The sequence below is a fragment of the Bidens hawaiensis genome, unplaced genomic scaffold (genome assembly GCF_021521415.1).
Source record: "Bidens hawaiensis isolate Kalapana, Puna unplaced genomic scaffold, B.hawaiensis_p1.1 tig00068830_1, whole genome shotgun sequence".
In the NCBI taxonomy this organism is placed as follows: Eukaryota; Viridiplantae; Streptophyta; class Magnoliopsida; order Asterales; family Asteraceae; genus Bidens; species Bidens hawaiensis.
Genome location: NW_027502151.1, coordinates 22,519 through 38,440, shown reverse-complemented (window position 1 = coordinate 38,440; position 15,922 = coordinate 22,519). Strand labels below are relative to the sequence as shown.

The 15,922-nt window shown below is 33.6% G+C and overlaps 2 protein-coding genes across 2 annotated transcripts; one reads left to right on the top strand and one right to left on the bottom strand.

The window, feature by feature from the left end:
* The first annotated feature begins 5,394 nt into the window (after positions 1 to 5,394).
* LOC143605265 (CASP-like protein 2B1) lies at positions 5,395 to 9,048 on the top strand. The gene is made up of 3 exons (XM_077081441.1): positions 5,395 to 5,668; positions 5,763 to 5,895; positions 8,808 to 9,048. Exons 1-3 carry the CDS (start codon positions 5,451 to 5,453, stop codon positions 9,039 to 9,041), a joined length of 585 nt encoding a protein of 194 aa, XP_076937556.1. The 5' UTR covers positions 5,395 to 5,450; the 3' UTR covers positions 9,042 to 9,048.
* Positions 9,049 to 9,292: 244 nt separating this feature from the next.
* On the bottom strand, positions 9,293 to 12,000 carry LOC143605266 (uncharacterized). Its single transcript, XM_077081442.1, has 5 exons — positions 11,526 to 12,000; positions 9,893 to 10,087; positions 9,707 to 9,796; positions 9,532 to 9,630; positions 9,293 to 9,456 (listed from the first exon to the last, which is right to left on the bottom strand). The coding sequence occupies exons 1-5, from the start codon at positions 11,988 to 11,990 to the stop codon at positions 9,331 to 9,333; spliced, it is 975 nt and encodes a 324-aa protein (XP_076937557.1). The 5' UTR covers positions 11,991 to 12,000; the 3' UTR covers positions 9,293 to 9,330.
* Between the last annotated feature and the right edge of the window lie 3,922 nt (positions 12,001 to 15,922).

Below are 15,922 nucleotides of genomic sequence, written 5' to 3'. Positions count from 1 at the left end.
ACTTAGAAATTTATTAATTTAAATTCTTCAATAGTCAACAATGAATCAATATTGTGTGGCAAACCTTTTTCAGGAAATGAAGCCATGTGTCTTACCCTCGGGTGTTGTTGCCATGTGGTTTGAAAGCCATGCACTTTACCCATATGCACCTTAGTCTCGGGATAGGAAATAATATATACTGATTTAAAACTAAAATTATTAGGTGTAAACTTGTTATAAAAAACCCAACTTCATATTGGAATATAGCATATATATTCCAATACTTCAGAGTTCAGACATGAAGAGAAGTTAATAACAATGAATAAATGCAGTCAATAATATACATTGATATTAGTTTGTTTTTTATAAATTAAGAGAAGATAGAGATGAGAAGCCGATTTATATAGTTAATGCATGCATATAATGCATAAAACCCAACACATTAGTTTTAGTTTGTTTTATGGGAGATATAAGGGAAGACCATGGTTTGCCATGGTTCGAGTCCTGATCTCACCCGGTTTTACTGGCTCCTCGTTGTCGTACCATTTGGCGGGCGTGGGGGTCGGGTTTTATCCGGTGAATCCCTCAATAGGTGGACCGCTAGGGGCTTCGTCAGTCCAGACTAGTGGCCGGCTCGGGCTACCTTTAGCCAATGGGGACCGCGCACGGAGTACCCGACGTTACTTGGTCTTTCAAAAAAAATAAATAAACATCAACTATAAAAAGAAAATTAGGAAGACAACTGTTGAATTTACTGGTTTATTTACTTGGTATTTAAACTGTTTTGAATGTTTTATCACCAACATGACAACTAACATAAAGTATATGATCTCTCTAAAAAACAGCTACTAGTTGATCACAAACGAACGTTCATTACCACATTTATGTTCATGCTCTTTTGTTTAACTAATCGAATGGAATATCTTGTTCATATTCATTCATTTACTAAACGAACAAGCATAAACCAAATTCCCACCGAACAATTCATGAATTATTTACTGAACGTTTGGTTTATTTACATCCCAAAAACAATGACCAAATCAAGAACTTAAATTAGTTTGAACACATGGACATAATCATGGTAGTAACATATAGTCCATATGCTAAATTATCAAATGAGTCCTTATGTAAACAATAATTTGTATACAGAGACATAATCATTGTATTAAAGGGTCAAGTTATTCTATAAAAGGGAACAAAAATGAGAATGATAAGAAGGATTTGTAGTCACACAAAAAAACACCCTCAAAAATAAATAAAAAAATCATAACTCAAAATTTAATAAAAAAACGAAAAAAAGTAAAAACACAAAAATGTTTCTACCGTCTTTCTTGTTCTCACAAAAAAAACACACATTGGTAATTGAAAAAGTCGTGTCTTTTTGTTTATTATTATGTTTTGTGTTTATTTCGTCATTAATTGTGTCTTTTTTCCTTGAAATTGTGTCTTTTTTTCTTTATATTGTGTTAGATTACTTAACATTGTGTTATATTTTGTTCGGTATTGTGTTAAATTTTGCGATCTATTGTATCTTTTTTTAGTTATAATTGTGTCTTTTGTTCATTTTCGTCATTGTGTCTTTGATCTTACCATTGTGTATTTTCGTCAATTTTTTTTTATTTTTTTTTTAAATTTTGAACGGTAATGATGGCGGGGAAACATTTTAGTTTTTTACTTTTTATTTTATTTTTTGAGTTATGATTTTTTTATTATTTTTTTTTGAATTTATTTGTAAAGGATTTTGTGTGTGGTCATAAATCCTTCTCACCATTCTCATTTTTGTCTCCTTTTATATTTAACTTTACCCTACAATCCATATATATGCTATATATTATCAAATGAGTCCTTATGTAAAAAAAGGAGTTAATATTAATCACCTAGACAACTTAAAAAAATTAATTAATTAATTACCATAAAGGTGTTATTCCAATAATTTTGACTTAAGTTTTTTTTGTTGAGACTTTGGTATGACGGTTTCGTGTATCAACAACTCGAGTGATTGTAATTCTCCACTGTATATTATTGTGAAACGGTTAAACTTGAACAAACTTAATGAACTACTCATCATAAATGGTTACGTGGCCAAATAAAAGGATGTTAGACAAAACCCATATAATGTGCCCTCATGTCATTTAACTAACTAGCCGAATGACCTATAGGCCCACAACTTATGTGACCTATTTGACAAACATATTCATTTATATAATAAGGGTGTCCTTAGATGTCACCAAATAGTTAGATCGAGAAAACACCTCTTACATTTTTTTCTAAAGACCTTCATCAATCTTAATCGTGTAACTGAGCGAATTAGGAATCAATCTTGTCATCTTATTCTTTCTCTAAGATCTCTAATCCTTCTTTTATTTTGATGTCTAATATTACGCTCATTGATTGATTTAACATATTATTAGGCTTTATATATGTATTGACCCATGTCTCAAGATATAATTAACACGGTAATGGTATCGCTAACCGTTTATACCACATGTTGGTACATATGAAATAAGATCAAGAAGTCACAAGAAAGGATTTTTTTTTCCTTTAAAAGAGGGCAAGTTGCAATCGTTCAATAAAGGCCACTAGTGACTAGTATATTTTAGTTGGGTCGACTTATGTTGGTATAATTGGGTGCTAACTGCTAACCACATATTTTCAGCTTGTGGCTGAATTTTATCATATGCCAAAAACATAAATGAATAAATAAATGAAGTGATTTGATTTATGATTTAATGAGAACACATTGAATTCAATTTTATTGCGAATTTGTGATATTGTGATGTAAGTATAATAGTAGTCGGTTCAATTTGTAATCCATATTATGCATTTTCTTACTGTTATGTGTGATATTTGGGATAATAATTCAATATTAACAAGGCTAAATGTACTTCTAGATATAATCATCATATTGCATCTATTTTGGTCATTTATTTGCTTTTTACTAAAAGCTTAGCTTGCCAATGTAAAATGTTAGATAGAGTTAGAGTCAAAGTTCAAGTTCAGGTTCAGTTTGGTTGTAGTTGTTTGTACCTCATTCTTCTACATCGTTTTATTAGACATGCTTATTATTTTGATTAAACTAATGTAACTTTTATATATTCAACCACACGAATAGTTTATTAAAAAAAGTCACAATTTTTTGGGCACGAACGGGGCTTGTCCGTTTTTTTAACTTTAACTGAACACGAACACAATCACAAGCATAATCAAACGAACTATGGTGATTGATTGTGATGTTGAGTTTTCCTTTTCAATTTTCTTGCATCTGCTGTTGACAAGATGCTTACCATGAGGTTAATTATTTTCACTTTTTTTTGTTTTGTTTTGTTTATTAGATAGACATTAAAAATAATCTGAAAGTATGTCTTCAACTCGGTTTTGCAGTGCAGCTATTTCAGACTATGGACAGCTTAAGCCTTTGACAGGTGCAGCAATGAAGCATTAATATCTTGCAATGTCTTCAAACTAGCTTGAAGGGTATTCGGATCAAATCATTTACCGGTTAAAATTAAGCTTTTGATTTAAAATATAAATTGGTTAACAGGTCATTTATGTTTTCAGGTTACACCAAATTGTAGGTTAAAAGGATTTTTTAGTAACAAGGGCATTTCTGGGATTTCATATTCGGTACATTTGCAAAATTGATTAAGATGCCAGATTTGTGCTCTTTAACTTCGTAAAGTCGAAATACTGGCTAAAGCACAAATTTCATCGAAGGGCTGGAAAAGTCAAACGATCTACGACTTAGAATTTTGTCAAAATTCGAGTCATTAGAACGATTCAAATTTGTTTATGCTTATTCATTAAAGGCTTTTTATATTTTTATAATTTATATTTTTTAGTTTATTATTCAAACATTTTGTCAAGATTCATGTTCGTTCCCATTTGTTTACCTGACTATATATGGCCCGTTTGAGGTCAAAGTCGACCTTTTTGGAAGTAAACGGGTCGAAATTGTTTTGACGTCTTCTTTATCTTTTTGTAGCAAATTAATCGAATGATTGCTTATGTGGACAAAGAAGTCAGTGGTGAAATTGGTTTTGATGAATTAATTTGTATATGATGACCGCCAAAATCGATGAATTGGACAACAAACAAGATCTTACAATAGTGTTCTTGATAATTAATAAAGATAAAGATGTAACTTTTTATATTGTTCAATGTTTTTTAAATTAGAAGATTGCACACTTATTAATAAGTTTGCATTGTTATGGAAGAAAGACATCCATAATGGCCGAAAAGTTGTTTGCAGTTAAAACATATTATGGAAGAAACACATCCTTAATGGACATCGTTCATGGTTACAATCCTAATAACAACACTTATGAGGCCATAGAAACTTGGCCTATTAATTGTATTGCATAAGTTTATGAACCTAATCAGGTCCTAAAATTGCCTCATTTATGTTATGATTATATCATAATCCAACTTTGATTCTATGATTCTATATGTAAATGTGTTGTTTTTAATATTTTTTTCCCAGCCCGTGTAATACACGGGTCTTTAACCTAGTATGCAATAAAGTGAAAAGAAAAAAGATATAATAATACGGGTAAAGTTAAAATACAAATAGAAACAAAAATAAAAAGTGTTAGAAGAATTTATGACCACACAAAAATCCTTACCAATAAATTTAAAAAAATCATAACTCAAAATATAAATAAAAAACGAAAAAAATTAAAAAAACTAAAATGTTTCCACCATCATTCTTGATCAACAAAAATACAAAAAAAAATTGACAAAAAGACACAATGCCAAGATCAAAGACACAATCAATGACGAAAATAAACATAAAACACAATGATAAACAAAAAGACACAAAGACTTTTTTCACTTACCATTGTGTTTTTTCTATATGAGAACGAGAAAAACGGTGAAAACATTTTTATGTTTTTACTTTTTTCATTTTTTTATTATATTTTGAGTTATGATTTTTTTTTGAAGGGTTTTTTTTTCCTACAAATCATTCTCATCTTTCTCATTTTTTATTCTCCTTTGTAAAATAACTTGACCCGAATAATATTAGATGGATCTGTTTTTATCAATCTCAACTATTATATTTTGGTAGTCAGCTGTCTCAACTAACAAATTGGTTGCTAATGGTTCCAACTTTTAACATATTTATTCCCAACGCTCCGTAACTAACAGGATTCTAACGTCGTTACTTACAAATCGTCGTAAAACTCATAATATTTTTTCCGTTAAGAAAATAAATAAATAATAAATGTGATTTGATTTAAAAGTGATGGGAGGAAAATATGTGGCAATCATGAGACATGGACATATGTAATAATAAAGTGAAAAGAAAAAATATATAATATTAATAATAATAATATTATAATAGAAATGGTGTTAGGTGGGTTGGCTATTTAAGGTGTCAAATTATACATGATTTCGTCTACAAGTCCACAAACTAAGCGTGTGAAATAATCATATCATATTTCATAAAAAGTGTTAGCCACTAAAACATAAACATGAGTAACTATTTGGGTGTTGGTGTGAGCCCTGGGAAGTATCATATGAATGACATGAAAGCAGTTGACCGGAAAGTCAAACTTGCTGAGTTAATATTAAGGACTGCTGTTTGTGGGCTAGCCCTTGTTGCTGCTCTTCTTGTGGCCACTGATACTCAGGTTAAAGAAATATTTGGTGTTCAGAAAAAGGCCAAGTTCACAGACATGAAGTCACTTGTGTAAGTTTTTATACATATTTTGAGTTTTTAATATTATTATGTTTGATGGTAAAGATTGTATATAAGTTTATGTGTTGTTTGTTGATTGCTATAGGATTTTGGTTGTGGTGAATGGGCTAGCTGCAGTGTATTCACTGGTGCAGACTCTTAGGTGTGTGGTGGCCATGGTTAGGGGAAGTGTGTTGTTTAATAAGCCCTTGGCTTGGCTTATTTTCTCTGGTGATCAGGTACCAATTGTATTGATATTGTAGTTCTGTAAACAAACCGAATGTTCATGAACTGTTCGTCGGGGAGTTCGTTTACATACGTTTATTTAATAACCGAACGAATATGAAAAAAAAATTGTTCATTAAATTTAATGAATGAACATGAACACACATTTTGTTCGTTCGTTTATCTTCGTGAACGTTTATGTTCATTCATTTATGTTCGCTTATTTACGATTGTTCGTATATGTTATTTTAAATTTTAATAATTACATAAGTAGTTATATTTATATAAATGTAAACATAGGGGATAGTTATCGTACAAATGAAATTAACGTGCTAATTGTGAGAATCAAGTAGAGTAATTATATATACAAGTGGAGTAATTATGTAATTACGTCATTGAGTAATTACATAATTACTCTACTTGATTCTCACAATTAGCACGTTAATTTTATTTGTATTTGATCCAAATCCTATAAACATAAAAGGGGCCGGTTTCAATTATATATACTTGTTGTGTTCGTTTGTTTGTTCAATTGTTCGCTTAAGTTTGTGTGTTATGTTCATTTATGTTTGTTTCCATTTGTGAACTATTCGTTTAGGTTATAAATGAACGAACACGAACATGAACAAACACAATTTTCGATTGTATGCCCTCGTTCGTGTTTGTTCAATTCGTTTACAAATTACAAGCCTATTTGTATGGGGGCTATGGTTAATGTTTAATGCAGAACAAATTAATGCAAAGATGGCTTTGGTGGATTGATGGATGGTCTTGTTGTCTGTGCCTTGTATGTATGTATGTATGTTTAGAGTCCCCATGAGCCCATAATAATAATAATAATAAAAAAATTGACTAGAAAAAATTGAATAATATGTTATTGTTCTGTTCTGGACCAGAATGGGAATATTAACTTATCTTTAGGCTGAGGGGTGTGGGGGCTCTAATGGGGGCGAGAGTGGGGGCTCCAGCCAATAATATTGTGACGTGTGGCAGAGAGAGAAACTGGATAAGGGGGGTGTTGAAGCCCCTGTTGGAGCCCCTGGCCCTGGTGTGGAGGGGCTCCAGCAGGGGCTCCAGCGGATTTTTTTTTTTATTTTTTTATAAATATATTCAAAAAACGTATTATTAAAAAATCTCATAAATTATTAAAAAAAACACACATTAAAAAAAAATACATTAATATCTAAAAATAAAATAAAAATAAAAGTACTAAAAAAAACATTATTCTTATTCTTCGGCTTGGTCTTCTTCGATCAACCTCTTTCGGATACGTTCCTTTTGCTTTTCCATCAGCATTTGATCGACCGGATTTAGGTTACTGAAGTCTCTAGTAAGGAAGTCCAAATCTCTCATTCGACTTTTTTCCTTTTTGTCATTAGAGACCACCTCCATGGTTTTGTTGAATTTATTGAGGGATTCAACAAGATCGACGATGTTTACGGCTCCCCCCTCAGCCGGTTTTTTCCCCTTGGCGTCCCTTCCCAATGGCCGCCTCCTCGGCGGTGAAGACGTTTCCTCCCCCGCAATGTTTAGGTCGAATCCAACGCGGCAATCCGACCCGGCGGAAGTGCTATACGCTCCAGACGAACTAGTTTTAGTCCGTTTCGGCCCTACTTCCGCATCAAGGTCCGGCGCCACCAGCTCAACCCACTTGGAACACCTTTTCAACCTCTCCCACAACTTTAAATCGTCCCACGTCTTCACCATCACATACCTCCGCAAACACTCCTGCCTCCACTCTTCGACCGTGAAATTGTAAACCGCCAAATCATCACTGCCACTTGGTCTCATACGACCGGCGTTCCTGTTGAAAAGATTAGTAAACAAGCCGACAAATTTTCTGATTTCGGACCACCGACCCGAAATCATATCGGCGTTTCGCTCTGTACTCCCAACGAGCGTATAGAACGTCTCCCTAACCTTTGTCCAAAAAACCTTGCTTTTTTGGTAGTCGGCTGCAAAATGAATAATTAAATTAGATATCCAGTTAACTTTTTTATTTAACTTTTTTATTAAAAATCATTTTTAAAAACGTTAAAACAATTACCGCAACGCCGATCCTCAGAAATGACTATCCAAGCCCGACACAAGGCTTCCTTCTCATCCGATGACCACGGAGTGGTTTTCCGTTTCGTCCTCGGAGTCGAAGCCGGTCCCGGCCCGTCCGTTGCAAGTTGTTTTTTCCGGTGGACGCGTCTTCTTGCTCCCGTAGCATCACCGTGTGATTCTTGTGTCTCTGGAACAACAAAGTTAGGAGACGGTTGTATGTTGGATGGTTGAAAGCCGGATGTTTCTTGCGGCCCCGAATAAAACATCGGTTGGTCTGGTGACGACCATAAATCGTCGTCAATATAATCTGAATCTAGGTTTGGGTACCAATTTCCAGACATTTTTGGGTATTATATAGGAGTTTGGGATATTATATAGGAGTTTGTAAGGTGAAATTGTGTTTTGATATGGTTGAAATGGGAGTAATTTGGGGTATTATATAGAGGTTTTTAAGGTTTTTTTTTTTAAAATATTGGAGCTCAACGGCTCTTTCATGCCTCCACAACGGCTCTTTCTCTCTCTTCTCCCGCGACCACACTCACGCTTGCCTGGGGACTCGCGCTCGCGCCCCATTCGCGCCCCGGTTCGCGCCCTGGTGGTGTGGGGTTAGCGCCTGGGGGCGCGAGCGGAGGGGCTCACGCGCCCAGGTTAGCGCCCCACACCCCTCAGCCTTATATGTTCTGTTCACATCATTTACTTCTCTGAGACCATCTTTAATGTTAAATATGCCAATCCTCTTTATCTATCTCTATCTATATATATAATATATATATAAAGACATGAGACAAGTTTGGTATACACAATAACATATATATCCTTTGAAAAGTTTGTCTTTTTAGCATGTATGATATAAACAATTAAAACACTGATATTGCAGGTTATGGCTTATATGATCGTGGCGGCAATAGGGGCTGCAGCACAGTCAGCAGCCTTTGCGAAAATCGGGGAACCGGAACTTCAATGGATGAAGGTGTGTGACATGTATGGGAAATTCTGTAATCAAGTTGGAGAAGGGATAGCAAGTTCGGTTTTTGCTTGTGGAAGCATGATCATTGTCTCCGCGATATCTGCGTTTAGCCTCTTTCGTTTGTATGAAAATAAAGCTTGGTAATCCTGATTGTTACCTTTTAAGCCTCTAGGATATGTTTGTAATAACTTTCGATTGTTATGTAAACGATAAACAATACATGTACCGGTGATTATGTTTACTTATATTCAACTATCACAACAAATATATCATTTATAATTATAACTCATGTATGTAGCCATGTAGGAACTTCAAGTTTAGTTTATGAGCGATTTTCACATACTAGTAATTCACGACAAAATTGTACCAAAGATCAAACACGTTTATTTAAAGGTTGACAAATACGATTGGCATTCCATCAACAACAGACTTATTACCATCCACCATATATGTATTCATCCGACCTGCGACTGAAACTCTTGGCAGGGTGTTCACCATTTGAACTTTTCGATAACTTTCTACCAAACCCCGTCTCATGACACCTTCGGTTTTCAAAATCCTGCATTTTCAACGTCAAAAACCGAACACAATAAAGATAGGTGAGGTCATGTTTTACTTAGTACTTAGTACTTACCTTCGACTTGGACTTGAAGTTAGCGTAAGGTGTTAAACAAGGATTTAAGTCATTCAAAAACATGTCATCTGGACTACCAGGTGTGGTGGAGGTCAACTCCTGAATCGTTATATTAATATTAATAATATACGTTAAAACTTAACATAAGTTTAAACATATTATGAAACATTTTTACCAGGGAATTGGCTGCGTCTTCTTGCTCGTGTGTTGGTGTTCTTGGAGGACTCTCGTAGCATCCCATGACCGAATACTTGTCGGCTTTCACCTATTTTTCTCAACCACCAAACATGTATAAAATAAACCGATTGAATATGCAGATGCTAATTGTGAATAATATAATATGACCGACCGACTGACTGACCTCTGCTAGCTCCTGAGCAAGACATTGAAGTTGGCCTGTGAGAGACGTAACCTGCCTTTGTAGATTAGGGATGACTTGTTTTCCGACAACTTCCTCCTGCTTCTTTTGAAGCATGACATCTGGGAACAGAACGGCGTCCTTCAACGCCTTTATCTCTTCCCTTTGTTTCAAACACAGATCTTTCAACTTATCAACCTGCATATCGTCTAATATTAGTACTACTGTATAGCAGCTTGCAACTTTTTCTATACTACAACACAATTTTCTAGCTCAAATAAAACACAACCTTCCTTGTCATATTGACTTGCTTTCAAAACAATTACAATAAATAGTTATGTACAAGATCAGTCAGAATTCATCAACAGTGGCAAATCTAAAAAAAAAAAAACTATTTTTAAAAAAGAAGACATTATAGATCCACCACAAGGTCATTTGAAAAATTACATATTTAGTACGCAAATTAAAAGAAGCAGCACTTGGAGAATGGGTAATTAAATCAAATATTGTTTTACAGAAACATACGAATGCAATTATCGGTTCAGAAGAAATGAATCCATTAGTGTATGTCGGGGTATTCATTGAGTCGTATTCAGGTTCTTCAAATCAAATTATTTGATTTTGAAAACTTCAAAACTGAATTCGAATTCGACTTGGATTTAAAAATATTTGAATAAACCAAAATAAAAAGAAAAACTGATTTAATTCTCAAAATTTCCTAAACTAATATCTAATTCATACATAATACTTCAACTTGGTACGTGAAGTCATGAACCCCACAGTAGTTGCAAAATCAACATCAAGACATAACTAAAATAAGTCAAAATGCCTAAGAACATATACACTAAACAATAGCTTCCAAAATGATACAAATCAGTCCCAACAAAAATTAGAACACAACTTAAAGTAAAAGCAGCCCATTTGAATTTTGAAATTATATATAAAATTAAAATTAAAATATATAGATAAATCTTATTCGGGTCATTCGACTCCACTTCAAAATTTTTATTTTTTATTTTTTTTTATCAAATTTGATTTAGAGTTATAACCGAAAAGTAGTGATTACATCGAAACAGAAGGCAACAGGGCAACAAGCTGCTCCGCTACCCCTTTTTATTCGAATTCAGTTCGAACCAATTTCGGGTTATTCATGTCCGATTCAAATAAAGAACACCCGTACATATTTGTAGTAGTTGCAGATACAGAATTAAAGCTAAATTACTGATAAAAAAACATTTTAGTGATTTTGGTAACTATCCTCTCGAGTCCGAACCAAACATACATACATAATAAATTGTTCTATACCAATTCAATAACCGAAATATAAACGAAAACGTTATATCGAAATCAACAATAAACATAAAAGTAAATATTATAACAACAAACTACCTCCCTATTATTCTATACCAATTCAAGAACCGAAATCTAAACAAAAACATTATAAATCAATAACAGGGTTTGAATCAAATACAAATGAAATTAACGTGCTAACTGTGAGAATCAAGTAATGTAATTATACATACAACATAGTGTAATTACAGCATAGTGTAATTACACCACGTTGTAAGTACATAATTACACTACTTGATTTCCACGGTTAGCACGTTAATTTAATCTGTACATTAACTTTAACTACCTCTCTATTTTTCTCCTCGAGCATCAACTTAAGCTCCTTAATCTCCAACTCCTGATCCTTACTCTGACTCAAAAGCTCCCTCTCACTCCTCAACACCATCGCCAACGTCCTCGCATTCGCATTCGTCTTCACATCCGTCAACAACGCCTTCTTACTCTTCCCCTCACTTTTCCCACCACTCCCAAACAACTTCTTATGCAACCCCACAAACGCCGAAGACCCAGAGCCATTACCGATAACCCCCTTCTTCCGAATATCATCCGCGATGACACCCGCCAAGTCCCGTGACTTGGGCTTTGCGGACATGAACTTCTTGACCATGGAAGTTAAGTTTGCATCAGTCTTGGTGGATTTGGATCGGGTGAGAGCGTGGGATGAGATGGGTTTGAGGTCGGATGAAGAAGATGGGTCGGACTGGGCGGAGGAGCGGGTGGTGTAGCGAGAAGATGATCTAGAAGAAGACATGTGTATGATGTTGGTGTTGGTGGTGGTGGTGGTGGTGGTGTGTGTGTGTGTTAGAATCAGATTAACGTTGGATTGATGGATAGGGGTTTTGAATGATATGATTTGGGGGCGGGCTGTCTGAATTTGAAACTAGTGGCGGGGGGTTTTCATGTCAAATTTAAATCTAATATAATACAAATTTAATATCTTTTTATTTATTTATTATTAATAATATTATTATTATTCTAAATATATATGTATTTAAATTAAGCATGCTAAAAGATTGAGTGTAATATTCAAAATATATATTTAAGCTAGTTTTTATCCCCCGTATTACGGGGGTTCTTTTATATTATTTGTTTCTAATATTTATTCTTATTTTTTAATTATATGAAAGTTAATAATATACTTATGGTTTGATGATAAACTGTTTCACAAATAAATGAGATTTATAACACGATTTAAAAGTTATATGGGTTTGATGAGACTCAATACCAGTTTATTTTTTTTTACTATAAAATTGATTTTTTTAATTATAAATAATATATATATTTTTAAATAAATCAAATATTAATTTTTAGTAAATCCCTACTTTATAGGATTTTTGTATCAAATATTTAGTGATATTAGTTTTTAATTTATTGAGATGTTATAACCCGTTTAAAAATATATAGGTTTGATAAGACTCATACCCATGAATTCGGGTCAATGCATGAGAAGTCTCTATTTAAAAATCAAGCAAATCTGATGACTCCAAAAACAGAGAAAGCGACCACATCGCGACACGTAGGATTTTTATGTTTTCGTATATATATATTATAGATTATTTGGTGTTATTATCCTTTCTGATTAATTTAATTCAATTTTCAAAACTATTGCATACTTAGTATGCAAAAAAACACAAGTCTATAAGAAACTAATAGAATGTCAATGACCAAAAGTTTTAAATATATATAAATGAAATCTTTAAAGGTTATCTGGTTAGTTGTTACTTTACACGTATTTTTAAGTTACCATATTATTTTATATTTAAATAAATATTACTCATGCATGTGACATGGATTAACGGGAATCGGTCTCACCAAACCTAGATAGCGCGTAAATAGGTTATAACATCTCATTAAATTAAAAATTAATCTGAACAAATATTTGATATGAAAATCCTATAAAATAGGGATATACTAAAAATTAAGAAAATTGGATTTTAATAATCCCAACTTAATGCATTTGGCCGATAATAATCCCAACTTTGAAAATAGCTGTCACTGGTCCCAACTTTCAACCTATTTGTTTTCATTTGACCACCGTTAAAAAAAACTTAACGGCGTTAAGTTTTTTCAAAATTTCAAATTGATATTTTATGGCTTTTGATCGGAATGAGGATGCAAGTCGATGAATGTAAAACTTACCTCCAAACGGTGGTCCAAATGACTAAAAGATGCTTCAATTCCGGTGTTTAAACTTTTAATTAACAAAAATCAAGCTGTTTGAAGCATTATTTCAAGTTAAGTTTTACATCAATCGATTCACATTCTCATTCCGATCAAAAGCCCTAAAAAATCAATCTGAAATTTGGAAAAAACTTAACGTCGTTAAGTTTTTTTTAACGGAGGTTCAATGAAAACAAATAGTGTGAAAGTTGGGACCAGTGACAGCTATTTTTAAAGTTGGGATTATTATCGGCCAACTGCATTAAGTTAGGATTATTACAATCCAATTTTCCTAAAAATTAACATCTGATTTATGGAAAAAAATATTATCTATAATTAAAAACAATTTCAGAGTGAAAAAATTAAGCGGGTCTTGGGTCTCACCAAACCCAGATAACTTTTAAACTGGGTTATGACTTATCATTTATTTATGAGATCATTTATCATCAAACCCTAAATATATTAATAACTTCCTTATAATAAATAAATTAAAATTCAAAAAATATATAAATATTAGAAACGTATGTAAATAACCCCCGTCGAGGGATAAAACTTGTTTAATATAATGTTAAATGGTATGTATGGAGGCATGTTGGAGGGTTAATTAAAATCTATGGGTCTGTTTGGTATGGGGTAATGAAATGGACGATAGAATGGAATGGACGTGGTAATGGAATGGACAAAGGAATGGAATGAGTTATTACCATTCCAATAAAATGTTTGGTTGCCATATGAGAATGAAATTAATCATTACTTTGTATTGTTGGTAGGTAAGAAAAAAATAAAAAAAATAAAATTAAAATGGTAGTGAGTGGTGGTGGTGGTGGTGACAGCGGTGGCGGTAACAGTGGAGGTGCTGGTGCGCAGCGGTGACGGTGGGTGGCGGGTGTGATAGTGGGGTGATGATTGATGGATACGGCGGGCGGCTGGAGGTGGTGGGTGGCTGGCACTTATGGCGATGGTTTGTGGAGGTGGTGGTAGCGGAGGTGGACGCCGATGGTGGTGATTGGTGGCAGTGGCGGCGGTGGGCAGAAGTGACGGTGGGCGGCATGTGTGATGTGGGGCGATGGTTGATATATGCGGCGGGCGATGCTGGGTGGTTGGCATCGATGGCGATGGTTGGTGGAGGTGGGTGGTGGCGGCGGTGGGCGGCGGTGGTGGTGGCTGGTGGCAGTGGTTGGTGGTGGTGGCTGGTGGCAGTGGTTGGTGGTGGTGGTGGGTGTTGATGTTGGGTGGTGGTGGTGGTTGGAGGGTGGTGGAGGTGATGTAGGGTGAATGAGAGAATGAAATGGAAAAAAAAACATGGGGTATGGATGGAATGAAATTGGGGTATTTTAGAGGGAATGGAATGGACTAGATAATTGGTCATTCCATTCCTTTGGTCAACCAAACACACTATTTTCCATTCCCTCACAATGAGTCATTCCATTCAATCATCCATTCCTGCATACCAAACGCTACCTATGTATACGTAGTGAAGAAAGTTGACAAAAGACTTTTCACAACGTTAATTAAAAACATATTGCTGAAATTTTGTAACATCCTATTTTGTGGATAAAAATAAAATATTTGGAATCTATATTTCAAATATTAGTAAACGAGTAAGTAGCGAGTAAAATGACTAATTGAAATATGAGGCGTTTAAACGAGCATTCGTTAATATTTAATTATTTACCATCTAATAAGATATAAAACAAATACTTATTATTATAATTTAAAAGCTCATGTAGCTTTGTAGCAATAACAATATTATTAAATAATATTACATATAATAAGAAAGAAAGGATAATATGGAGACATGAAAATGAGCTCTCAGTCTTAACGAGTAAGTAAAAGGTGATGCATTTTGCATTTAAAATAAATAAAGATATATATATATATATATATATATATATATATATATATATCCTATTATCTATACCGATAAGATTGAAAATAATAATAAAATAATCAAACTTAATCAAGAAGACTCTTGGCCAACAAGGAAATTCTTGAGTATATATATATATGCTTCATATGTACAAAAGTTTTACAAACCAACAACATACTTAAGTTGTTAAACGGATAGATATTTAGAACAAGTAAGCTCTAGTATATTTTGGAGGCGATTTTATAAATTAGCGGTTGTCGTCTACACCCACGTTACTAACACAAGGAGGTAAGTACACGGACCATAATCATGTTATTTTTACAAGCGTTTTATATATGTTTATTTTGATATGCATATATATAATTATTTGATAAATGATTGTGCGTCCAAGTATGTGAATTAATGTTTGGCTTAAAAGAGGCTATGGTTTTAAAATAAACATGGTGGTATGCCTCTAATAAAAATACGGGTTACGAGTCCCAAGAGTTTCGGTAGTTGAAACTCCAAAATTTTAATACTATATATAAAAGATTTCAGGAGTTGAAATCTTAAGGGGTTTAGGTGTTGAAATCTTAAGCATTTTTACATGACAAAAATGTTAATTTAGTTATAAATTTGTTAGAAAACTTAATACTTTTCTTAATAAAATAGTA